The following is a 23869-nucleotide window of genomic DNA, read 5'->3' on the forward strand; positions in this document are numbered from 1 at the left end:
GTAGGGAAACGTGGAAAAAATTCTAAAGGAGAAAATTGAAACCACTGGAGAGGCAAGGTTTGATCAGGGATAGTCATCATGGCTTTGTCAGAAGGAGGTCAGCCCCATAATTTTGAATTTTTCAAGGTCAACGGGTGAGTACACGAGAATCGTGCAGTTGATGTAGTTTATTTTGATTTTAGCAAAGCCTGTGACTAAGCCCCACAAGGGAGACTGATGAAGGCAAAAGCACATGGGATCCGGGGTAATTTGGCAAGTTGGACTCAAAACCGGCTTAAAGGAAGAAGGCAGCATGTGGTAGAAGGCTGTTTGTGTGACGAGAGGCTGGTGTCAGTAGTATACAATAGGGATCAGCGCTAGGTCCCTTATTGATGTATATAAACAATATAAGTGAAAATATGGGGGGGGTTGATAAGTAAGTTTTTTTTTAATAAACATTTTATTGAGGTATTTTTGGTTTACAACAACACCAAAATAAACAATGTACATGAATTTATATACATAGTGCAAAAGCCATCTTCCTCCCTTACAGGTCCCAGTTTTCTTAACCCCCTACACTAAAGTAAGCTAACTCCCTTCCCCCTTCTGCTGACGATTAATTTTCCGTAAAGAAGTCGACAAACGGTTGCCACCTTCGGGCGAACCCTAACATTGACCCTCAAGGCGAACTTAATTTTCTCCAAACAGAGAAAGCTAGCCATGCCAGATAGCCAGGTCTCCGACTTCGGGGCTTTGAGTCTCTCCAAACTAATAATATCCGTGTCCGGGATACCAGGGAAGCAAAGGCCAGAACGTCTCCCTCTTTCTCCCGGTCCTTCCGACACTCCGAAAATTGCCACCTCTGGACTCGGTGCCACCCTTTTCAACACCGTGGACATGACATCTGCAAACCCCTGCCAAAATCCCCTTAGCTTTGGGCATGTCCAGAACACGTGGACATGGTTCGTTGGTCCTCCCGTGTATCTTGCACAGCTATCTTCTGCACCAAAGAACCTGCTCATCCGGGCCACTGTTATGTAAACCCGGTGAACAACCTTAAACTGTATCAGGCTGAGCCTGGCATATGGTGTGGATGCGTTGACTCTACTCAGCGCGTCCGCCCAGAGACCATCCTCTATCTCTCCGCCCAACTCCTCTTCCCTCTTGTGCTTCAGCTCCTCCATCTGCGTCCCCTCTGACCCCATGAGTTCCGAGTAGATGTCGGAGACCTTCCCTTCTCCCACCCACACTCTGGAAACTACCCTGTCCTATGTCCCCCTTAGTGGTTGGATCGGGAAGGCTGAAACCTGCCTACGTAGGAAGTCCTGCACCTGCAGGTACCTAAACTCGTTTCCACTCGCCAATCCAAATTTCTCCTCCAGCTCCCTCAAGCTAGAAAAACTCCCCTCGATAAACATATCCCCATCCTCTCAGTCCCTGTTCTCTGCCCCTATCCAGCCTCCCCGGGGCAAACCAGTGATTATTACAGATTGGAGACCAGACCGATGCTCCCTCCGCTCCCACATATCTCCTCCATTGCCCCCAGACTCTCAGGGCCGCCACCACCACGGGGCTGGTGGAGTACCGTGCCGGCGGGAATGGCAGAGGCGCCGTTATGAGCTGGTGCCCTTGCATGAAGCCGCGGGCTACCGCTCCCATACCGGACCACTCCTCCCCCCCCCCAAAACTTCCTGATCATGGCTATATTCGCCGCCCAGTAATAATTACTGAAGTTTGGCAGTGCCAGCCCGCCAAGCATCCCCTTTTTTACTTGCGGGGTCTTGCTCGCCCATAAAGCTAGTGATCACTTTGTTGACCCGTTCAAAAAAGGACCGCGGAATAAAGATGGAGAGGCACTGAAACACAAACAGGAATCTGGGGACGACCGCCATCTTCACCGTCTGGACCCTCCCAGCTAATGACAACGGGAGCGAGTCCCACCTCCGAAAATCGTCCTTTATTTGGTCTACTAGTCGGGTCAGATTTAGTTTGTGCAGCCGTTCCCATTCCCGCGCCACTTGGATTCCTAGGTACCGAAAGTTTCCCCCTACTACTCAAATCAGCAGTTGCCCCAGTTGCCTCTCCTGTCCCCTTCGTCTGGACTGCAAACATCTCACTTTTTTCCCATATTTAGTGTATACCCCGCAAACCGGCCAAATTCCCCCGAAATCCTCATGATTTCTTTCATTCCCTGTGCTGGATCCGATACATACAGAAGCAGGTTGTCTGCGTAGAGCGTGACTCTGTGTTCCACCCCCCCGCCCCCCAACGCGAACAACAGCGAGGAGAGGGGGCACCCCTGTCTCGTCCCCCGATGCAGCCTAAAGTAGTCTGATGTTGTCCTCTTTGACTGTACACTCGCCTGATACAGCAACCTGACCCAGTCAATAAAGCCCTTCCCAAATCTGAACCATCCCAGTACCTCCCACAGATATTCCCATTCTACTCGACCAAAAGCCTTCTCTGCGTCCATTGCGACCACTACCTCCACCTCCCTACCTTCCGGAGGCATCATGATCACGTTTAACAACCTTCTTACATTGGCCACCAACTGCCTTCCCTTAAACCCCGTCTGGTCCTCCCCAATAAATGATAAGTAAGTTTACGGATGACATGAAGATTGGCAGAATGGTTAATAGTGAAGAGGAAGATACAGGTTGGTCAGATGGGCAGATCAGTGACAGATGGAATTTAACATTGAAAAATGTGAGGTGATGCACTTTGGAAGTTTTAACAAGACAAGGGAGTACAGGCGGAGTGTGTGGGATTTTCACAGTAACTTATTTGCAGTGTTAATGTAAGCTTACTTGTGACGCTAACGAAGGTTATTACAAACAAATGGCGGGACACTAGGAAGCTCATAGAAACAGAGGGATCTTTGGGTGCTGGGTGCTTGTTCAGCGATCCCTGAAGGCGGCAGGACAGGTTAATAGGGTGGTCAAGATGGCATACGGGACACTTGCTTTTATCAGTAATGGCATAGATTATAAGATCAGGGAAGTTATGTTAGAGCTGTACAAAACTTTGGCTAGGGACAGCTGGAGTACTGCACTGGGGAGGGTGCAGAGGAGATTCACCAGGATATTGCCTGGGATGGAGTAATTGAGCTCTGGAGAGGCTGGATAGACTTGGATTGTTTTCCTTAGAGCAGAGAAGGCTGAAGGGGTGGAGGATTTGATTGAGGTGTATAAGACTATGAGGGGTATGGACAAGGTGGATAGGAAGTAACTATTCCCTTTAGTTGAAGGGTCAATAAGAGGGGGGCATAATTTTAAGGTGAGGGGCAGAAGGTTTAGAGGAGATTTGAGAAAACCCTTTTTCACCCAGAGGGTGGTGGGAGCCTGGAATGCACTGCCTGGTAGGGTAGTAAAGGCAGGAACCTCACAGCCTTTAACAAGTACGTGAACGAGCACTTGAAATGCCAGAACATTCAAGGCTATGGGCCAAACGCTGGAAAGTTGGATTAGTGTAGATTTTGTGTAGTTTTGTCATTGCAGACTCGATGGGCCAAAGGGCCTTTTCTGCATGTTACGACTATAATGGAAAGAAAGTTTTTGATGAAACTTTTCCTGAGATATGGCCAACTGTACTTAATGTGGATAAACAACACATAATGTAAGTAGAAACAATAATAGTGGTCAAAGCGTATTTGGGAATGGGACTTCCTTTGACGCAGTGTAAGGGGAAGACGTGCATGAGATGGCTCCTGCTGGTGGACTGACCTTTTTGCCTTTTTCTTGATGCCACTGGTTGTTTATTCTTTGGAAACCTGTGATAGCTATTGGGGTCGAGTTCTCTCTGTGCTGAGATGCCCAGAAAAAACAGAGATAAGAAAGATTTGAGCAGAAACTCAACAACACCGTCTGAAGCCTCCCAAGGCTCAATGGGAAGTAAGATGGTGGAGTCGGATTCTTTCTGTCCGTCCATTCCACCAATGGCCAAGGTTCTCACTAGTATTTTGGCGGAAGAGTTTGAGCAACACCGACAGATCCACCGTGTGTGGCATTTGTAAGAATCTAGTTTTGTGGAAAAAGAGAGGGTTCTGGGATAGGAAAGGGAACATCACCATTTCAAGTGGGAAGGCCACTCAATCAAACTGTACCAGGACATGGGCACGGAGTTAACGAAAAAAAGAGCTGCGTTTAATGGAGTGAAGGCCGTCCTGTACAAGTGTGGAGTCCTGTACAGACAAGATGGCGTATCCGGCTCGTCTTAGAGACACAATTGAGGAAATACACAATTTTTTCAACATGCCGGGAGATGCGGACTCTTGTTAAAAGGCACAAGCTGTATAATTTAGTTTATCGCTCTATCGACAGACATGTTGTATTATTTGTATTTCTTGTCTTTCCTTCCTCCTGTTAGGGTTGTGTTCTTATTACCTGTTCTTTACATTAATATTGCTTTCTTTTCTTTTCAACATTATTGTTTGGCGCAACAGTTAGTCATTAGTGGAACATGCAAGTTAAATGAGGCCTTTTGATGTTTTTCTTCTTCTCCAAGTTGGGAATTTCCCTGTAAACTAGGAGTTAGTTAACAGGAGTGGTTTTGAAGGGGTTGCTGCAACTCGTTAGAGTTGTTTTTTTTTTAGAAAATTAGCTTAGAGGTTTTTGTTTGGTTTTGTTAAATGTAGGTTTTAGTTTTAGGGTAAGTCTTTGTTTCACTTTTATTTGTTTTGGGTGTGGTCACGTACAATGTGTTGGCAGTTTTGGGAGGGGGTAGTTTGCTGACGGCACCTGTTGATTTTTCTTTGTCCAGCCCTCTGACTTGGCTTGGTAGCCACCTTGGGTAGATCTTTTCGCTTTGCCTTTTCAGGATCCTTGGGTTGATCTTTCTTGGTGGGAATGGCTGATTCCGGATTAAGTTGTGGTGGGAGGCCTCCAATCCATTTGGTTAGCTGGAACGTTAAAGGTTTGAATGGGCATCACAATAAACTGTGATGTTATTTTTCTGCATGAGATCGACTTGTGTGTCAGGGATCAAAGCAGGCTGTGCAAGGTGGTGGATTGGGAAGATGTTTCATTCAAGTTTCAATGGCAGGGCTAGGGGGTATGACGATTCTAATTAATTAAAGAGTTCAGTTTTCTTCCTCCTGATTATAACCGACCTCAATAGTCGCTATGTTAATGTTTGTGACTCCTGTTGAATAAACACGGATGATAAGAATTTTATTAACTCCCTGCTGGCCTCCCTCCCCAACCTTGACTCGCATCAGCATATTTTAGGTGGAACTTGAACTGTATTTTGGATCCTAAATTGGAGCTTTCCAAACCTAAATCACTGGTTCCATCTGGGATGGCAAGGGCTTTGTCTTCTTTTATGACTCAGATGGGGATTGTTGGGGCTTTTTGCACCCGGATGATAAAGACTTCTCATTTTTTGCACGTCCATCATGCTTATTCGCGTATTATTATTATTTTTTTTTTGGATAGGGTTCTCCTTCCTTCAGTGGTATGGCTGAGTACTCAGCAATTGTTATATCAAACCATACCCCACACTTTATTGATTTGTTGCTGGAGTCTGACCCCACCCAATGCAGACCCTGGAGATTAGATACTACATTTTAGCTGATAAAAAATATTGTGAGCGGGTGTCTACTTCCATAGACAACTATATGACATCTTCTTTAAAGATAGTTTATTGAAAGCATATCTAATATGTACAGAGACAAAAACTGTAGTAATCCACGGGAGGCAGGAGTTCCGTCACTACACCAAATTTATTTATAATAACGATATTACAGAAGCAGCTACAAAACAGTGCTGCTAGCAGTCCAGTCAGCTTAAGACTGCTCACAAAGCCTACACAGGTGATTATATGGGCCCCCTCAATGAGCTATCATTGAGGGAGCTCATACTCCAATTGGCCAACCAATAAAGCCAATTGGAGTTCATTACAAAAACAATCAAAGAGCTATTACAAATAAACTGTGATGTAATAACATTTCTAACATTATAATAATATAACATGGTATACCCAATGTGTATACAGTCCTACCTACCTCTTCTACCCCCCCCCCACCCAAAGAGTTTTTTAACCAATATATCCCTCAACCCTCCCCTTCCCCCAAAGAAAAGAAAGAAAAGGACACAACCTTCCCCCCCCTCCCTCCACTGATGTTTTAGTACATTTTGAAGAAGTCGGTGAACATCTTCCACCTCTCAGAAGATCCCTTGTCCATCCCTCTAATGTCGAACTTAATCATTTCCAAGTGGAGGAATTCAGCAAAGTCCTGCACCCAAGTCCCAACCCTTAGCTGTTCCGAGTCCTAATAACTAAGCAAGATCCTCCTACGGGCTAGCAGGGAAGCGAATGCCACCTTGTCGGCCTCTTTTCCCCACCAAAATCTAATAGGTCTGATTTAATCTCACCTTCCACGCTGTGTGCAGGGAGTTATCTGTTACAGAGTATAAATGTTAGACAATGAAGTTGGAGCAGCAGAGTCTGGTAGATTCGATTCCAGAGGTGGATCACCAATATTCACTCGATCCTACTTCGAAGCTATTGGGAAGTAGAAAAAAATTACAGACTCAGTCGAGTTACTGTCTACTAGTAGTGCCTTTCGTCAGTTACAGCGCTCCAGCGGCACTTTTTCTGAGTACGGGTAGAAGGTCAGTTGTCTTCTGGCTCACCATCTCCAGCGTCAAGCGGCCTTCCATGAGATCACTCAGATATTCCATTGGGGCGGCAACCTCGTTTCCTCCTGAGGTCAATGTGGTTTTTAACTCCTTTTACCGCGATCTTTATAGATCAGAGTCCCCTGCAGATAAATCAGTCATGTCTGATCTTTTGGACAGTGTACCCATTCCAGCACTTAAGGTGGATAAGATCAGTGAGTTGGATTCCCTGTTAGGCTCAGACGAGATTTTAAAATGTATCGGGCTGATGTAGTCTGACAAGCACCTAGTCTGGATGGCTTTCCAATTGAATTTTACAAGGAATTCTCGGAGCAGCTTGTACCTTTGTTGTTACTGCACATGTTCAATGCTTCCCTATTCTGGTGGTTGCTGCCTACGGCCCTCACTATCTCGCTTTTTAATGTGGTGAAGATGTTGGCTCTCCGGTTGGAGTCTTGCCTCCCAAATATAATTTTGGAGGATCAAATGGACTTCATGAAAGACTGACAATTTTCGGCCAATATGCATCATCTGTTGAATGTCATCCTTTCCCCCTCCCCAGTGCCAGAATCTAAAGTGATAGTATCTCTTGATGCTGAAACAGCACTTGACAGAGTAGTGGGAGTATTTATTTGAAATTCTTGCGAGATTGGATTTGGTCGGAAATTTGCTTCCTGGATTCACCTGTTATATAACTGCCAGTGTTCTTAGGAAAGCTTTGAATAGAGGTTCTAGCCAGGGCTGTTGAAAAATGAAAATTGCTTATTGTCACAAGTAGGCTTCAAATTAAGTTACTGTGAAAAGCCCCTAGTCGCCACATTCCGGCGCCTGTTCGGGGAGGCTGGTACAGGAATTGAAGAGTGCTGCTGGCCTGCCTTGGTCTGCTTTAAAAGCCAGCTCTTTAGCCATGTGCTAAACCAGCCCCAATTTGCCCTGGCAATAGAGCCGCTCTCTATGGTGTTGAGGTGCCTCTAGTCAATGGAGGGGTATGTGCCAAGATGGTGTGGAGCACCGAGTGTCTCTCTGTGCTGATAATCATCTACCTTATATTACAGACCCTGTCCCCTCCATCAATGGCATAATGAAGTAGCTGAACACCTTTGGCTCCTTCTCTGGGTAAAAACTGAATTTAGGCTAGAGTGAATGTTTTCCCGATTAACCCCCCTGGAAGGCGTGCCCTATTGGAGATCTTATCTTTTCGCCTTTCTCATTCGAGCTTTCACTATCTGGGAGTCCCACTACTTAGCCTTACTTCAAAAGTTGAATTAGACAAGTCTTGATTAATAATGTCAAAATAGATTTGAAGAGTTGGAACAACTTTCTTCTATCCATGGCAGGTAGGATTCAAACTATTAAAATGAATGCGCTCCCGAGGTTTGGTCCCTGCCAATATATTGTTTTGTAACTGGGCCGCTAACATTCAAAAAACATTGGTGTGGATCAGTGACCCCGATTCTATTGGGGGACAAATGGAGGCTTGCTCCTGTACTACGTCTACTCTTCTTGCCATAGTCACTGCACCATTGTCCTTTTCCCCCATTAGCTTTTCCCCAAACCCTGTGGTGGTCTCCTGCCTGAGAATTTGGAAACCGTTTAATCAGCATTTTGAGCTATTTACCCCGTCTTCATTTGCCCCTATTTGCAACAATCACCGGTTTGGACCGAACATTTAAATCTTGGGAAGGGTCTGGAGTGTTTTGTGGATCTGTTTGTGGAGGGAAGGTTTGCTAATTTTGGATGTTCGCTAATAAATTGCAGCTGCCCAATTCCTTTTTCAGTATTTTTAAGTTTGTGACTTCTCATGGAAAGCCTTTCCTTCCTTTCTGATGGCACCACCTTCTTCCTTGATGAATATGATTCTGTGCCTGGCGAGGGGTCTATTTTAGACCTGTATGGCCCTATTCTCTCATCAAATTGGGCAGCACGGTAGCAATAGTGGTTCGCACTATGGCTTCACAGTGCCAGGGTCCCAGGTTCGATTCCCAGCTTGGGTCACTATCTGTGCGGAGTCTGCACGTTCTCCTTGTGTCAGCGTGGGTTTCCTCCCACAAGTTAGGATACTTATGTAAGGCTGAGGAAACAAGGTTCAGACAAGGCGCTTGAGGGATACAAGAAAGCCAGGAGGGAACGGGAGAAAGGGATTAGGAGAGCGAAGAGAGGGCATGAACAATCTTTGGCGGGTAGAATCAAGGAAAACCCAAGGCCTTTTACACATATGTGAGAAATATGAGAATGACTAGAGCGAGGGTAGGTCTGAATGAGAGGGGCCATATTGTTGGAGAGGACAGTGTGAAACAGACTGGTAAGCTCGAGGAGATACTTGTTAGGAAGGAGGATGTGTTAGGCATTTTGAAAAACTTGAGGATAGACACGTCTCCCGGGCCTGACGGGATATATCCAAGGATTCTGTGGGAAGCAAGAGATGAAATTGCAGAGCCGTTGGCAATGATCTTTTCGTCCTCGCTGTCAACAGGGGTGATACCAGGGGATTGGAGAGTGGCGAATGTCGTGTCCCTGTTCAAAAAAGGAATAGGGATAACATTGGGAATTACAGGCCAGTTAGTCTTCCTTCGGTGGTAGGGAAAGTCATGGAAAGGGTACTGAGGGATAGGATTTCTGAGCATCTGGAAAGACACTACTTGATTAGGGATAGTCAGCACGGATTTGTGAGGGGTAGGTCTTGCCTCACAAGTCTTATTGAATTCTTTGAGGAGGTGACCAAGCACGTGGATGAAGGTAAAGCAGTGGATGTGGTGTACATGGATTTTAGTAAGGCATTTGATAAGGTTCCCCATGGTAGGCTTATGCAGAAAGTAAGGAGGCATGGGATAGTGGGAAATTTGGCCAGTTGGATAACGAACTGGCTAACCGATAGAAGTCAGAGAGTGGTGGTGGAAAGCAAATATTCAGCCTGGAGCCCAGTTACCAGTGGCGTACCGCAGGGATCAGTTCTGGGTCCTCTGCTGTTTGTGATTTTCATTAATAACTTGGATGAGGGAGTTGAAGGGTGGGTCAGTAAATTTGCAGACGATACGAAGATTGGTGGAGTTGTGGATAGTGAGGAGGGCTGTTGTCAGCTGCAAAGAGACATAGATAGGATGCAGAGCTGGGCTCAGAAGTGGCAGATGGAGTTTAACCCTGAAAAGTGAGTTTGTCCATTTTGGAAGGACAAATATGAATGGGGAATACAGGGATAACAGTAGGATTCTTGGCAATGTGGAGGAGAAGAGAGATCTTGGGGTCTATGTTCATAGATCTTTGAAAGTTGCCACTCAAGTGGATAGAGCTGGGAAGAAGGCCTATGGCGTGCTAGCGTTCATTAGCAGAGGGGTTAAATTTAAGAGGTGATGATGCAGCTGTACAAAACCTTGGTAATGCCACATTTGGAGTACTGTGTGCAGTTCTAGTCGCCTCATTTTAGGAAGGATGTGTAAGCTTTGGAAAAGGTGCAAATGAGATTTACCAGGATGTTGCCTGGAATGGAGAGTAGGTCTCACGATTAAAGGTTGAGGGTGCTCGACCTTTTCTCATTAGAACGGAGAAAGATGAGGGGCGACTTGATGGAGGTTTATAAGATGATCAGGGGAATAGATAGAGTAGACAGTCAGAGACTTTTTCCCCGGGTGGAACAAACCATTACAAGAGGACATAAATTTAAGGTGAATGGGGGAAGATATAGGTGGGATGTCAGATGTAGGTTCTTTACCCAGAGACTAATGGTATGCACTGCCTGTGGAAGTAGTTGAGTCGGAAACATTAGGGACCTTCAAGCGGCTGTTGGATAGGTACATGGATTACGGTAGAATGATGGGGTGTAGATTAATTTGTTCTTCATCTAGGACAAAAGTTCGGCCGAAGGGCATGTTCTGTGCTGTATTTTTATATATTCTAAGTTCTCAGTCCTGAAAGGCGTGCTATTAGGTAATTTGGACATTCTGAATTCTCCCTGTGTATCCAAACAGGTGCCGGAATGTGGCGACTAGGGGATTTTCGCAGTAACTTCATTGCAGTTTTAATGTAAGCCTACTTGTGACAATAAAGATTATTGTTATTATTCTTAAATTCTGCTCCATTAATCACTGTGAGGGCGAAATGGTAAAGTGGGGAATTGGGCCCTATTCTTCCTGATGGGGTTTGGAGTGGAGCTCTTCCTTGGGTCATCTCCACGTCCTCATCCGCTCGGTTGAGCCTCATTCAGTTTAAGGTGTTGCACAGGACGCACTTGGCTAGGGCAAGGATGAGTGGGTTTTTCCCAAATATTGAGGATAGGTGTGATCGCTGTTCTCTTATCCATGTGCATTTAGACCCATGTCCATTGGTGGTCATATTTTGGGTGTCGGATATGCCGGTGATTCAGTCTGGGGCAGAGGCAGATCTTGTTGCCTTTACCTCGCTGATAGCCCGGAGGTGAACATTGCTTGGCTAGAGGTTCCCACTTCACCTGGTGCCTCTGCTTAATGTCATCCTACACTTGGAGAATATCAAATTCACCGTCTGGGGCTTGGTGAAGAGGTTCTACCTAATGTGGCAGCCGTTTATTTCCTTTTCTAAGGATTTAGTCACTGGCAGTTGTTACAGGGTTTAGGTTAGTTTCAGTATTTAAGTTAATTATATTATGTGGTTTTTTTGAACTTTTATATTGGCCTGTGATTTTTTTTCATTCTGTTCTAGTTTGTGTTGATTATTATGAAAAAGATTCGAATAAACATACTTTAAAAAAATAGTGGCCGGGTTTCTCCGAGCCGGCGCCGGCTCGGGGTATCAGAGTTGACGCCGGGACGTCGGCAAACGGAGAATCACTGCCAGTCGCGCACGATAGACACGGCGCAGGTCAGGGGCCGTTGAAAGAGGCCCCACACATCGATTCCCCGCGGTCGACCGGCCGAGTTCCCGCCGGCGTGGATCTAACATGGTTCCACCAGCGGGAGCTCAGACCCGCGGCCATGGTGGCCGTCCTGATGGGGGGCTAGGGGATCAGTCTCCGGGGGGGGGGGGGGGAGCTTCAACGACAGCCAGGCCTGCGTTCAGGGGCCACCGATCAGCGGGCGGGCGCGATTGGGGGGCCTACCTTCTTCCGTGCCAGCCCAGCGTGTGGCTCCGCCATGTTGCGCGGGCCCAGCGTGGAAGCAGCTGGTAGTGCAGGACCGCGTATCGGCGCCGGCACTGCGTGCAATACTCCGGCGCCGTGCTGGCCCCCTGTGGGCCATGGAATTGCTAGACCAGGAGGCCCGTTGACGCCGGCGTGAAACACTCCCGTGTTTACGCCAGCGTCAACACTTAGCAGCGATTTCAGAGAATCGCGGCCAGTATTTGGGAATGATCAGCAATCGTACTTTCAATTCATCTGGCCAGAATAACTTAATTATTAGAAATCTCTGCATTTGTTATTGATTAATATTTTGTTGCGCCTTGTGAGCCCCCGGGGACCTGCATGAGCGGTTCTAATGGAGAGAAATCACTTCCATAGGATTCTGTATCAGAGGTCTCCCTTAAATCGAGAAGTGATCTAATCGTTCAGTTTAAATTTGTGATCTCAGTAGAATGGATGACGACATTGGATTGCACTCATATTTGTTATGAAGTTTAAGGGATGGACATGAACTTGGACTTTCAAGCTCAATTCCAAAATAATTGTACCGTTTTCTTAGATTTAAAGGCTCATTCTTAAATTCTGGGTTCTTAAATTGACCTAATGATTCTGTAAGATTGTTTACAAAGTTCACAGGTAGAAAAGAAGCTTAAAAGGAGAGAAAAGCATTGATAAACGGGTAATATTGAAAGCTGAAAAGATCCCCATTGAAATTTAGATATCATTAACGCATTTCCATCTCCAGCTCAAATATACTTTTTTATGGGGGCAGAGGGGATTGGTATGAAGGTAGGTGGGGGCAGTAGGGAAAAGGCGATTTCTTCCCAGCTCTTGTGTACAGTATTATGAAATGAATCCGAAGATTTGATTCCTGCACTTGAGATAATGTAAAAGTTTGATTTTAAAACACTGATGTGAAGACACCTGGGTGACTAAGCAAAAGGAAGATGGTGATGTCAGGCTCCTTCCTAATTGTTCCTGTTTATTTCCTGCCTACTCCCTTATTTTCCCTTTCCTTTATTTCTGCTGTTACATTTTTGATCCATGGATGTTTAATGGAGCTGTGAACTTTAAGGCAAAGCAGCCTGTACCTTTAATTCAAACAGGACAAACCAGAAAGCTGTGCTGTTTTAGACTGACATCAGTGATGACCCAGATTGATTGTGTTGTTGGTGGCCAAGGATGGGCCTAGAAGGTGGCCCACTGCCCGGTAACAGGTGATAATTGGTTCTGTTCTCACTGAAGTGGTTCAGAGACCTAAAGAGGTTTCAGTTTTGTTTTTGGCAGCTAAGGGAGAAAAGCTCTCTTTTCTCACTCTGATTTCTCCAGAAATAACCAGCCAAACAAAGCTCACTGTGGGGCCCAACTTCTCTCTGTAGAAAAGAATTTATGCAAGCAGAGACCAAAATCTGGCAACACTCTCTCTGCAGAGCAGGCTGATGTGAAGCCGCGGGCCTCCCCTGGAAAAACTGAGAGTAAAGTAAGATATTGCTAACTGCAAGGAAGATCAATACGGGCTGCAAACCAGAGACTTTAAGCCACTCTAATACTGTAAAGAACGTGCACTGAAGAACACATAATCTGAAGCAAGGACTCTTATCTTTTGACCTTGAGCCTTATTATTTTTACCCCTTTCCACCCTTCTGTGTTTGTCTGTCTTGTGTGCGTGGGTGGAGGGTGGGGCAGTTAACAGGGGAGTCAGGTATTTGCTTGACGTTAAGCCACTGTATTCACTGCATATTTCATATTTATTCTCGTTATAAATAAACAGTAATTTTGTTTAAATTTACAAACTTCGTGACTAATTATTGGAGAGCCAAGGGCTAAAGATTTTAAGTATTTTTAGAAGAATTATTGGTTAATTCACTTGTGTTGTGACTCCGGGACGAGTGAGGCTGGAATTGACCGCGCACTTTCCCAAGGTGTCGGAACAATGGTAATGAATAATATATTTAATTATTAAATGTCACATATTTGCAGCAAGTAATTCTTAATGCTATGTAAATTATTGGTCCTGAATTCAGGTACAATGAAGTAAATTACACTGAATATTTTAAATTTAACTGGTGTTTGATATCTGCAATTAACTTTAGGTCTTTCCATGGATCATAATTTTAGTGACAATTCTGTGGAGGACCATAATTTAATAGGGAAATAAGTAGATGATAAGTACTTACCAGATTCATGAAAAGAGAAACCTGTGGAGATCTTGGGATCTCAGTGCTCCATCATGCGCAATTCTTGTATTTTTTTTAAATTGAGGCATTTCATTTTTTATGGCTTAACAGGGAGAGTGCTAGTAATAGAATGTTTTTTTTCCACTTTGGGACCCAAGATTCTAATGTGTATCGAGACCCAAGATTCTAATGTGTATCGAGCCCTTTCCATTTTACATCCTTACATAAGACCATAAGACATGGGAGCAGAATTAAGCCTTTCGGCCCATCGAGTCTGCTCCGCCATTCAATTATGGCTGATATATTTCTCATCCCCATTCTCCTGCCTTCTCTCCATAACCTTGCAACCTTTCACAACATCAAAGAAAGTTAACGTAGAAATGGGTCTTTTATTTCAACATATTTCACTTAATTCACCCGTTAGTCTATTCTATTTGTTTGTTCTTGCTATGTTACTGATGTGGAGGTCCTGGTACTTATTGTCCACCTACTGAGGGCTCAGGCTTATTCAGGAAAGAAGAGGGTCACTGAATTTAAGGTTCTAAGATGATATGTCTGGCAATGCAACCTTGGGATAAAGTCATCTGTGTTCCAGTGGATCAATCAACCTAACTCATGATAAAATCTGAGGACATTGAGAGCTATCACTATGAGCTAGAATCCCAGTTCAAGGAACAGCTGATTCGGTACTGTACCATTGAGAAATACATAACAGTACAATAGAACATTACAGCGCAGTGCAGGCCCTTCGGCCCTTGATGTTGCACCAACCTGTGAAACCAATCTAAAGCCCATCTACACTATTCCATTATCATGCATATGTTTATCCAATGACCATTTAAATGCCCCTAATGTTGGCGAGTCCACTACTGTTGCAGGCAGGGCATTCCACACCCTTACTACTCCCTGAGTAAAGAACCTACCTCTGACATCTGTCCTATATCTATCTCCCCTCAATTTAAAGCTATGTCCCCTCGTGCTAGCCATCACCATCTGAGGAAAAAGGCTCTCACTGTCCACCCTATCTAATCCTCTGATCATGTTGTATGCCTCTATTAAGTCACCTCTTAACCTTCTCTCTAACGAAAACAGCATCAAGTCCCTCAGCCTTTCCTCATAAGATCTTCCCTCCATTCCAGGCAACATCCTGGTAAATCTCTCTGCACCCTTTCCAATGCTTCCACATCCTTCCTATAATGCGGCGACCAGAACTGCATGCAATACTCCAAATGCGGCAGTACCAGAGTTTTGTACAGCTGCAACATGACCTCACGGCTCCGAAACTCAATCCCTCTACCAATAAAAGCTAACACACCATACGCCTTCTTAACAACCCTATCAACCTGGGTGGCAACTTTCAGGGATCTATGTACATGGACACCGAGATCTCTCTGCTCATCCACACTAGCGTTAGCACACACTCTGTATTCCTGTTACTCCTTCCAAAATGAATCACCTCACACTTTTCTTTATTAAACTCCATTTGCCACTTCTCAGCCCAGCTCTGCAGCTTATCTATGTCCCTCTGTAACCTGCAACATCCTTCCGCACTGTCCACAGCTCCACCGACTTTAATGTCATCCACAAATTTACTCACCCGTCCTTCTACGCCATCCTCCAGGTCATAAACAGCAGTGGCCTCAAAATAGATTCTTGTGGTACACCACTAGTAACTGAACTCCAGGCTGAACATTTCCCATCAACCACCACTGTCTGTCTTCTTACAGCTAGCCAATTTCTGGTCCAAACCATTAAATCACCCACAATCCCATGCCTCCATATTTTATGCAATAGCCTACCGTGGGGAACCTTATCAAACGCTTTACTGAAATCCATTTACACCACATCAACTGCTTTACCCTCGTCCACCTGTTTGGTCATCTTCTCAAAGAACTCAATAAGGTTTGTGAGGCATGGCCTACCCTTCACAAAACCGTGTTGACTATCCCTAATCAAATTATTCCTTTCTAGATGATTATAAATGGTGATGATGATGGCCCTACTCTTACTCCAGTCTTTCTTTTATTCCTGACATACCTATAGAAAGCTTTAGGGTTTTCCTTGATCCTACCTGCCAAGGACTTCTCATGTCCCCGCCTGGCTCTTCTTAGCTCTCTCTTTTATCCTTCCTCGCTAACTTTTAACTTATAGTCCTTTCCAAGACTTTGCCCACAACAGAAGTAAGGCTCACTGGTCTATAGTTACCGGGGTTGTCTCGACTCGCCTTCTTGAACAAGGAGACAACATTTGCTACCCTCCCATCTTCTGGCACTATTCCTGTAGACAATGATGACATAAAGATCAAAGCCAAAGGCGCTGCAATCTCCTCCCTAGCTTCCCATAAAATCCTAGGATAAATCCTATCCGGCCCAGGGGACTTATCTATTTTCACACTTACCAGAATTGCTAACACCTCCTCCTTATGAACCTCAATCCCGTCTAGTCTAGTTGCCTGTATCTCAGTATTCTCCTCGACAATATTGTCTTTTTCCTGTGTGAATACTGATGAAAAATATTCATTTAGCGTATCTCCTCGGACTCGACGCACAACTATCCTTGACTGGCCCTACTCTTACTCTAGTCATTCTTTTATTCCTGACATACCTATAGAAAGCTTTAGGGTTTTCCTTGGTCCTACCTGCCAAGGACTTCTCATGTCCCCTCCTAGCTCCTCTTAGCTCTCTCTTTTATCCTTCCTCGCTAACTTGTAACTCTCAAATGCCCTAACTGAACCTTCATGTCTCATCTTTACATAAGCCGCCTCCTTCCTCTTGACAAGTGATTCAACTACTTTAGTAAACCATGGTTCCCTCGCTCGACCACTTCCGCCCTGCCTGATAGGTACATACTTATCAAGGATACGCAATAGCTGTTCCTTGAAAAAGCTCCACATTTCAATTGTGCCCATCCTTTGCAGTTTCCTTCCCCATCCTATGCATCCTAAGTCTTGCCTAATCGCATCATAATTGCCTTTCCACCAGCTATACCTCTTGCCCTGCGGTATATACCTGTCCCTTTCCATCGCTAAAGTAAACGTAACTGAATTGTGGTCACTATCACCAAAGTGCTCACCTACCTCCAAATCTAACACCTGGCCTGGTTCATTACCCAGTACCAAATCCAATATGGCCTCGCCTCTTTTTGGCCTCTCCACTTACTGTGTCAGGATACCCTTCTGCACACATTGGACAAAAACTGGCCCATCTAAAGTACTCGAACTATCGCGTTTCCAGTCAATATTTGGAAAGTTAAAGTCCCCCATAAAAACTTCCCTGTTACTTTCACTCCTATTCAGAATCACCTATGCAATCCCTTCCTCTACATCTCTTTTCGGAGGCCTATAGAAAACTCCCAACAGGGTGACCTCTCCTTTCCTGTTTCTAACCTCAGCCCATACTACCTCAGTGGACAAGTCCTCATCAAATATCCTTTCTGCCACCGTAATACTGTCCTTGACTCACAATGCCACACCTCCCCCTCATTTCCACCTTCCCTGATCTTACTGAAACATCTAAACCCCGGAACCAGCAACAACCATTCCTGTCCCTGCTCTATAAAAGCAAATTACTGCGGATGCTGGAATCCCTTTCGTTCCTGTTCCTGCTCTATTCATGTCACCGAAATGGCCACCACATCGAAGTTCCAGGTACCAACCCATGCTGCAAGTTCACCACCTTATTCCGGATGCCCCTGGCATTGAAGTAGACGCACTTCAAACCACCTTCCTGCCTGCCGGCCTTGAAATCTTACTCATGGCCTCACTACTTTCAACCTCCTGTATACTGGAGCTACAATTCAGGTTTCCATCCCCCTGCCGGATTAAGTTAAACCCTCCCGAAGAGCATTAGCAAATATGTGTCTCTCTCTGTGTCTCTGAGTGGGACAAATCCAGAGTGCAGTCTGGGAAGGTAAGTGGTATTTGTGTCTCTGTGTCACTGAATGGGAGAAATCCAGAGTGCAGTCTGGGAAGGTAAGTGGTATTTGTGTCTCTTGTCACTGAATGGGAGAAGTCCGGAGTGCAGTCTGGGAAGGTAAGTGGTATTTGTGTCCGTGTCTCTGAGTGGGAGAAATCCGGATTGCAGTCTGGGAAGGTAAGTGGTATTTGTATCTGTGTCACTGAGTGGGAGAAATCTGGAGTGCAGTCTGGGAAGGTAAGTGGTATTTGAGTCTCTGTGTCACTGAGTGGGAGAAATCTGGAGTGCAGTCTGGGGAGGTAAGTGGTATTTGTGTCCGTGTCTCTGAGTGGGAAAAGTCCGGAGTGCAGTCTGGGAAGGTAAGTGGTATTTGTGTCTCTGAGTGGGAGACATCCGGAGTGCATTCTGGGAAGGTAAGTGGTATTTGTGTCTCTGAGTGGGAGAAATCCGGATTGCAGTCTGGGAAGGTAAGTGGTATTTGTGTCTCTGAGTGGGAGAAATCCAGAGTGCAGTCTGGGAAGGTAAGTGGTATTTGTGTCTCTGAGTGGGAGAAATCCGGAGTACAGTCTGGGAAGGGAAGTGGTATTTGTGTCTCTATGTTTTTAAATTGTGGGGGGAAAAAACTGAGTAGTGAGATCACAGTAAAGCTGTGACCTGATTGGCTGGTAGGGAATCTGTTTAAAATTTAAATAAAAAACTTTGAAAAAAACTAAATAAAACTAATTAACTAACTCGGTAGGGGAGTAATTAAACCGAAGATGGAGATTAGCATTTAGCATTTAATTTTACAGTAGAAATCTAGCGCCAGAGACCAGAGAGTTAATCGCAACTTAATCTAAGAACAATTTAATCAGTAATAATTTAAAACTAATTAACTAGTGCTAAAATGCCACTCCGCAGGGTGCAGTGCTCTAACTGTGTGAGATGTGGGAGATCCGTGATGCTTTAAGCATTCCGGTTGACTACGTCTGCAGAAAGTGTAACCAGTGCCAGCTCCTCACAGACCGCCTTGTTCAGTTGGAGCAGCAGTTGGATGCACTTAGGAGCATGCAGGTGGCAGAAAGCATCATAGATAGGAGTTAGAGAGACGTCATCACACCCAAGGTGCAGGAAGACAGATAGGTGACTGCCAGCAAGGGCAGGCAGTCAGTGCAGGAATTCTCTGTGGCTGTTCCCCTCTCTAACAAGTATACCGTTTTGGATACTGTTGGGGGTGGATAGTCTATCAGGGGAAAACAACAGCAGCCAGAACAGTGGCTCTGTTGCTCAGCAGGGGAGGGCAAAGTGCAGGAAAGCGGTAGTTATAGGGGACTCTACAGTAAGGGGCACAGATAGACGCTTCTGTGGACGTGAAAGAGACTCCAGGATGGTCTACTGCCTCACTGGTGCCAGTACATAAGAACTAGGAGCAGGAATAGACCATCTGGCCTCTCAAGCCTGCTCCGCCATTCAGTGAGATCATGGCTGATCTTTTTTTGGACTCAGCTACACTTTCCGGCCCGAACACCCATAACCCTTAATCCCTTTATTCTTCTAAATATCTTTGTCTTAAAAAAATTTAACGAAGGAGCCTCAACTGCTTCACTGGGCAAGGAATTCCATAGATTCACAACCCTTTGGGTGAAGAAGTTCCTCCTAAACTCAGTCCTAAATCTTCTTCCCCTTATTTTGAGGCTATGCCCCCTAGTTCTGCTTTCACCTGCCAGTGGAAACAACCTGCCCGCATCTATACTATCTATTCCCTTCATAGTTTTATACGTTTCTATAAGATCCTGCCGCATCCTTGTAAATTCCAACGAGTACAGTCCCAGTCTACTCAACCTCTCCTTGTAATCCAACCCCTTCAGCTCTGGGATTAACCTAGTGAATCTCCTCTGCACACTCTCCAGCGACAGTACGTCCATTCTCAGGTAAGGAGACCAAAACTGAACACAATTCTCCAGGTGTGGCCTCAATAACACCTTATACAATTGCAGCATACCCTTCCTAGTCTTAAACTCCATCCCTCAATGAAGGACAAAACTCCATTTGCCTTCTTAATCACCTGTTGCACCTGTAAACCAACTTTTTGCGACTCATGCACTCGCACACCCAGGTCTCTCTGCACAGCGGCATGTTTTAATATTTTATCATTTAAATAATAATCCCTTTTGCTGTTATTCCTACCAAAATGGATAACCTCACATTTGACAACATCTGCCAGACCCTAGCCCATTCACCTAGCCTATCCAAATCCCTCTGCAAACTTCCGATATCCTCTGCACCTTTTGCTTTACCACTCATCTTGGTGTCGTCTGCAAACCTGGACACATTGCACTTGGTCCCCAACTGCAAATCATCTATGTAAATTGTGAACAATTGTGGGCCTAACACTGATCCCTGAGGGACACCACTAGCTACTGATTGCCAACCAGAGAAACACCCATTAATCCCCACTCTTTGCTTTCTATTAATTAACCAATCCTCTGTCCATGCTACTACTTTACCCTTAATGCCATGCATCTTTATCTTATGCAGCAACCTTTTGTGTGGAACCTTGTCAAAGGCTTTCTGGAAATCCAGATATAACATATCCATTGGCTCCTCATTATCTACCGCACTGGTAATGCCCTCAAAAAATTCCACTAAATTAGTTAGGCACGACCTGCCCTTTATGAACCCATGCTGCGTCTGCCCAATGGGACAATTTCCATCCAGATGCCTCGCTATTTGTTCCTTGATGTTAGATTCCAGCATCTTCCCTACTACCGAAGTTAAGCTCACTGATCTATAATTACCCGCTTTCTGCCTACCTCCTTTTTTAAACAGTGGTGTCACGTTTGCTAATTTTCAATCCACTGGGACCACCCCAGAATCTAGAGAATTTTGGTAAATTATCATTTGTGCATCTGCAATTTCCCTAGCCATCTCTTTTAGCACTCTGGGATGCATTCCATCAGGGCCAGGAGACTTGTCTACCTTTAGCCCCATTAGTTTGCCCATCACTACTTCCTTAGTGAAAACAATCATCTCAAGGTCCTCACCTGTCACAGCCTCATTTCCATCAGTCACTGGCATGTTATTTGTGTCTTCCACTGTGAAGACCGACCCAAAAAACCTGTTCAATTCCTCAGCCATTTCCTCATCTCCCATCATTAAATCTCCCTTCTCTTCCTCTAAAGGACTAACATTTACCTAAGCCACTCTTTTCTGTTTTATATATTTGGAGAAACTTTTACTGTCTGTTTTTATATTCTGAGGAAGTTTACTCTCATAATCTATCTTACTCTTCTTTACAGGTTTTTTAGTAGCTTTCTGTTGGCCCCTAAAGATTTCCCAGGCCTCTAGTCTCCCACTAATCTTTGCCATTTTGTCTGCTTTTTCCTTCAATTTGATACTCTCCTTTTTTTCCTGAGATATCCCTCTTTCTACCGTCCTTCCTTTTTGTTGGTATAAACCTTTGCTGAGCACTGTGAAAAATCGCTTGAAAGGTTCCCCACTGTTCCTCAACTGTTTCACCATAAAGTCTTTGCTCCCAGTCTACCTTAGCTAGCTCTTCACTCATCCCATTGTAATCTGCTTTGTTTAAGCACAAAACACTAGTATTTGATTTTACCTTCTCACCCTCCATCTGTATTTTAAAATCCACCATATTAGGATCCCTAACTATGAGATCATTAATCAATCCTGTCTCCTGTCTAGGACCGCTTGTTCCCTCGTAGGTTCCATACATACTGTTCTTGGAAACTATCACGGAAACTATAAACTCCTCCTCAAGGCTGCCTTGACCGACCTGGTTAAACCAATCGACATGTAGATTAAAATCCCCCATGATAACTGCTGTACTATTTCTACATGCATCAGTTATTTCTTTGTTTATTGCCTGCCCCACCATAATGTTACTATTTGGTGGCCTATAGACTACTCCTATCAGTGACTTTTTCACCTTACTCTACCTGATTTGCACCCAAATGGATTCAACCTTGTCCTCCATAGCACCGATATCATCCCTTACTATTGCCCGGATGTCATCCTTAAATAACAGAGCTACACCACCTCCTTTCCCATCCACTCTGTCCTTCTGAATAGTTTGATGCACTTGGATATTTAACTCCCAGTCGTGACCATCCTTTAACCATGTTTCAGTAATGGCCACTAAATCATAGTCATTCGTGATGATTTGCACCATCAACTCATTTACCTTATTCCAAATACTACGAGCATTCAGGTAAAGTACACTTATGTTGGCTTTTATACCTCTGTTTTGAATCTTAACACCTTGATCAGTAACCTCTCAAGTTATTTTTCCTCTTAACGTTTCTCCTAATTTTCCTTGTCGTTGAACCCATATCTTCATGTAACAACCTGCCGCGTCGCTTTCCATTTATGTTTTTACTTCCCGTTTTATTCCTTTCAGTATTACTGGGCCAATTCACTGAGCTCCCCTCAATCACGGTACCTTGTACTGTTGCCCTTTTTGATTTTGACTCTGGCTTCTCTGCCTTACACTTTCTCCCTTACTGCCTTTTGTTTCTGCCCTTGTTCTACTACCTTCGGACTTCCTGCATCATTTCCCACCCCCCTGCCACACTAGTCCAGTTTGTCCAGGTCCCACCTCCCCCAGAATGCCAATGCCCCAGGAATCCGAAACCCTCCCCCCGACACCATCCCCTCAGCCACGCATTCATCCTATATATCCTGTCATTTCTACTCTGACTAGCACGCGGCACCTGTAATAATCCCGAGATCACCACCCTCAAGGTCCGATTTCTTAACTTCCTTCCCAGCTCCCTGTACCACGACCACTGGCTGATCACCCATTGGTTGTAAAATTCATTGTGTTTGCAGGTCTTTGGACTGGCTAATTAAATTTCAGGGTAACCTCCCCCAAAATTATATCCTTGTCAATGAAAACAATGTGCTCCTCAATTATTATAGTTTGATCAGCTGAAACAATTCAATATATTATAATCTGAATATTGGTTTTGTGTTGCAGGTTAAGCCATTTGGTTTTGATGGAAACAGCAATACTTCAATCGTGGCATGGCTAGAATCACTTGGACTGCAGGATTACAGTCAGGCTTTTCTGTCCAGTGGGTACAATTCAGTGGATTGTGTAAAAAACCTCTGGGAACTGGAAATTGTAAATGTAAGCTCAATAAATTTTTGTCAACTTGTAAGGAGATAGTAAAAATGCAGACCTGATCCCTGCTAAAAAGTCATGTACTGCATAATTATGCTGTCTTTGTACTTCACCATGAAGTAAGTTTTAGATATTATTTTGGAGGTAGGATGCTCAGATTCTCTTCACTGCTCTGAGCTGTGGCTCAAATACATCTCAGCTGCTGACAGACTTCAGAGATGGGAGAGATCTAATAAATCTCTCTTCCCCTCTCTTTCTCTCTCTCACTCCCTGTCTCTATCTACCCCTGTCTCTCTACTCCTCCCCACTTGCCTCCGCCCTGTTGTGACTTCTGTGTGAGGGTGCTGAACACTCAATTTGGCTCTGTTTCTGTTCTAAGCTCTGGAGTCGCCAGGTGTCGTTAAGACACCGCCACAAGCTTCAAGGTGAAGTTCAAAGCAATAAAACCGTACACCAATTAGTAAGTCCAAACAACTGAGTTTATTATAATACCATTATAATAACTACCCATGCACACGCTAAAAGGATTAAACTTATTCCTACTGCTAAATAACTGATACTTATCTTGAAGAAACTGCTGGGTCAGGGAACAAGGCCTCTTGCTCTGCTCTGGTCTGTAGACTTCAGGTCAGGAGTGCCTATCTCTGGTAGCGGTCGTTGGGAGGCACTTACTTGTTGGTGGCTGCTGTCCGAAGGCTGGAGCAGGAGACAGGTGACTGAACCATGTGTGGGACTTTCTTTTATAGGTCCCAGGGGATCCGAGCCCCTTTGGGCGGGCTCTTTTACCTGCTTGGAATCAAATTGGGTCTCTTCCCAATCGATATGTTTGAACCCCCCATTCATGGGGCAGTTCCTCGGTCGCTGGGGCGGTTCTTGGGACTTATTGCTTTGGGCTCCTCTGGCGCCAAAGGGTCTGGCCTTCCATAGAATGTATCGATCTGTGTTTAACTTGTTTCCATTGTATCTGGGGA

At 44.8% G+C, this 23869-nt stretch overlaps 1 protein-coding gene across 1 annotated transcript in view; it reads left to right on the top strand.

Annotated features, from left to right (window-relative positions):
* The window catches only part of LOC119978169 (ankyrin repeat and SAM domain-containing protein 1A-like), a 581433-nt gene that overhangs the window by 482075 nt on the left and 75489 nt on the right, over nucleotides 1-23869 (top strand). Inside the window, 1 exon segment of the mRNA XM_038819603.1 lies at nucleotides 22752-22904. Coding sequence (XP_038675531.1) covers nucleotides 22752-22904 — 153 coding nt within the window.

This window comes from Scyliorhinus canicula, chromosome 15 (assembly GCF_902713615.1).
Source record: "Scyliorhinus canicula chromosome 15, sScyCan1.1, whole genome shotgun sequence".
Classification (NCBI taxonomy): domain Eukaryota; kingdom Metazoa; phylum Chordata; class Chondrichthyes; order Carcharhiniformes; family Scyliorhinidae; genus Scyliorhinus; species Scyliorhinus canicula.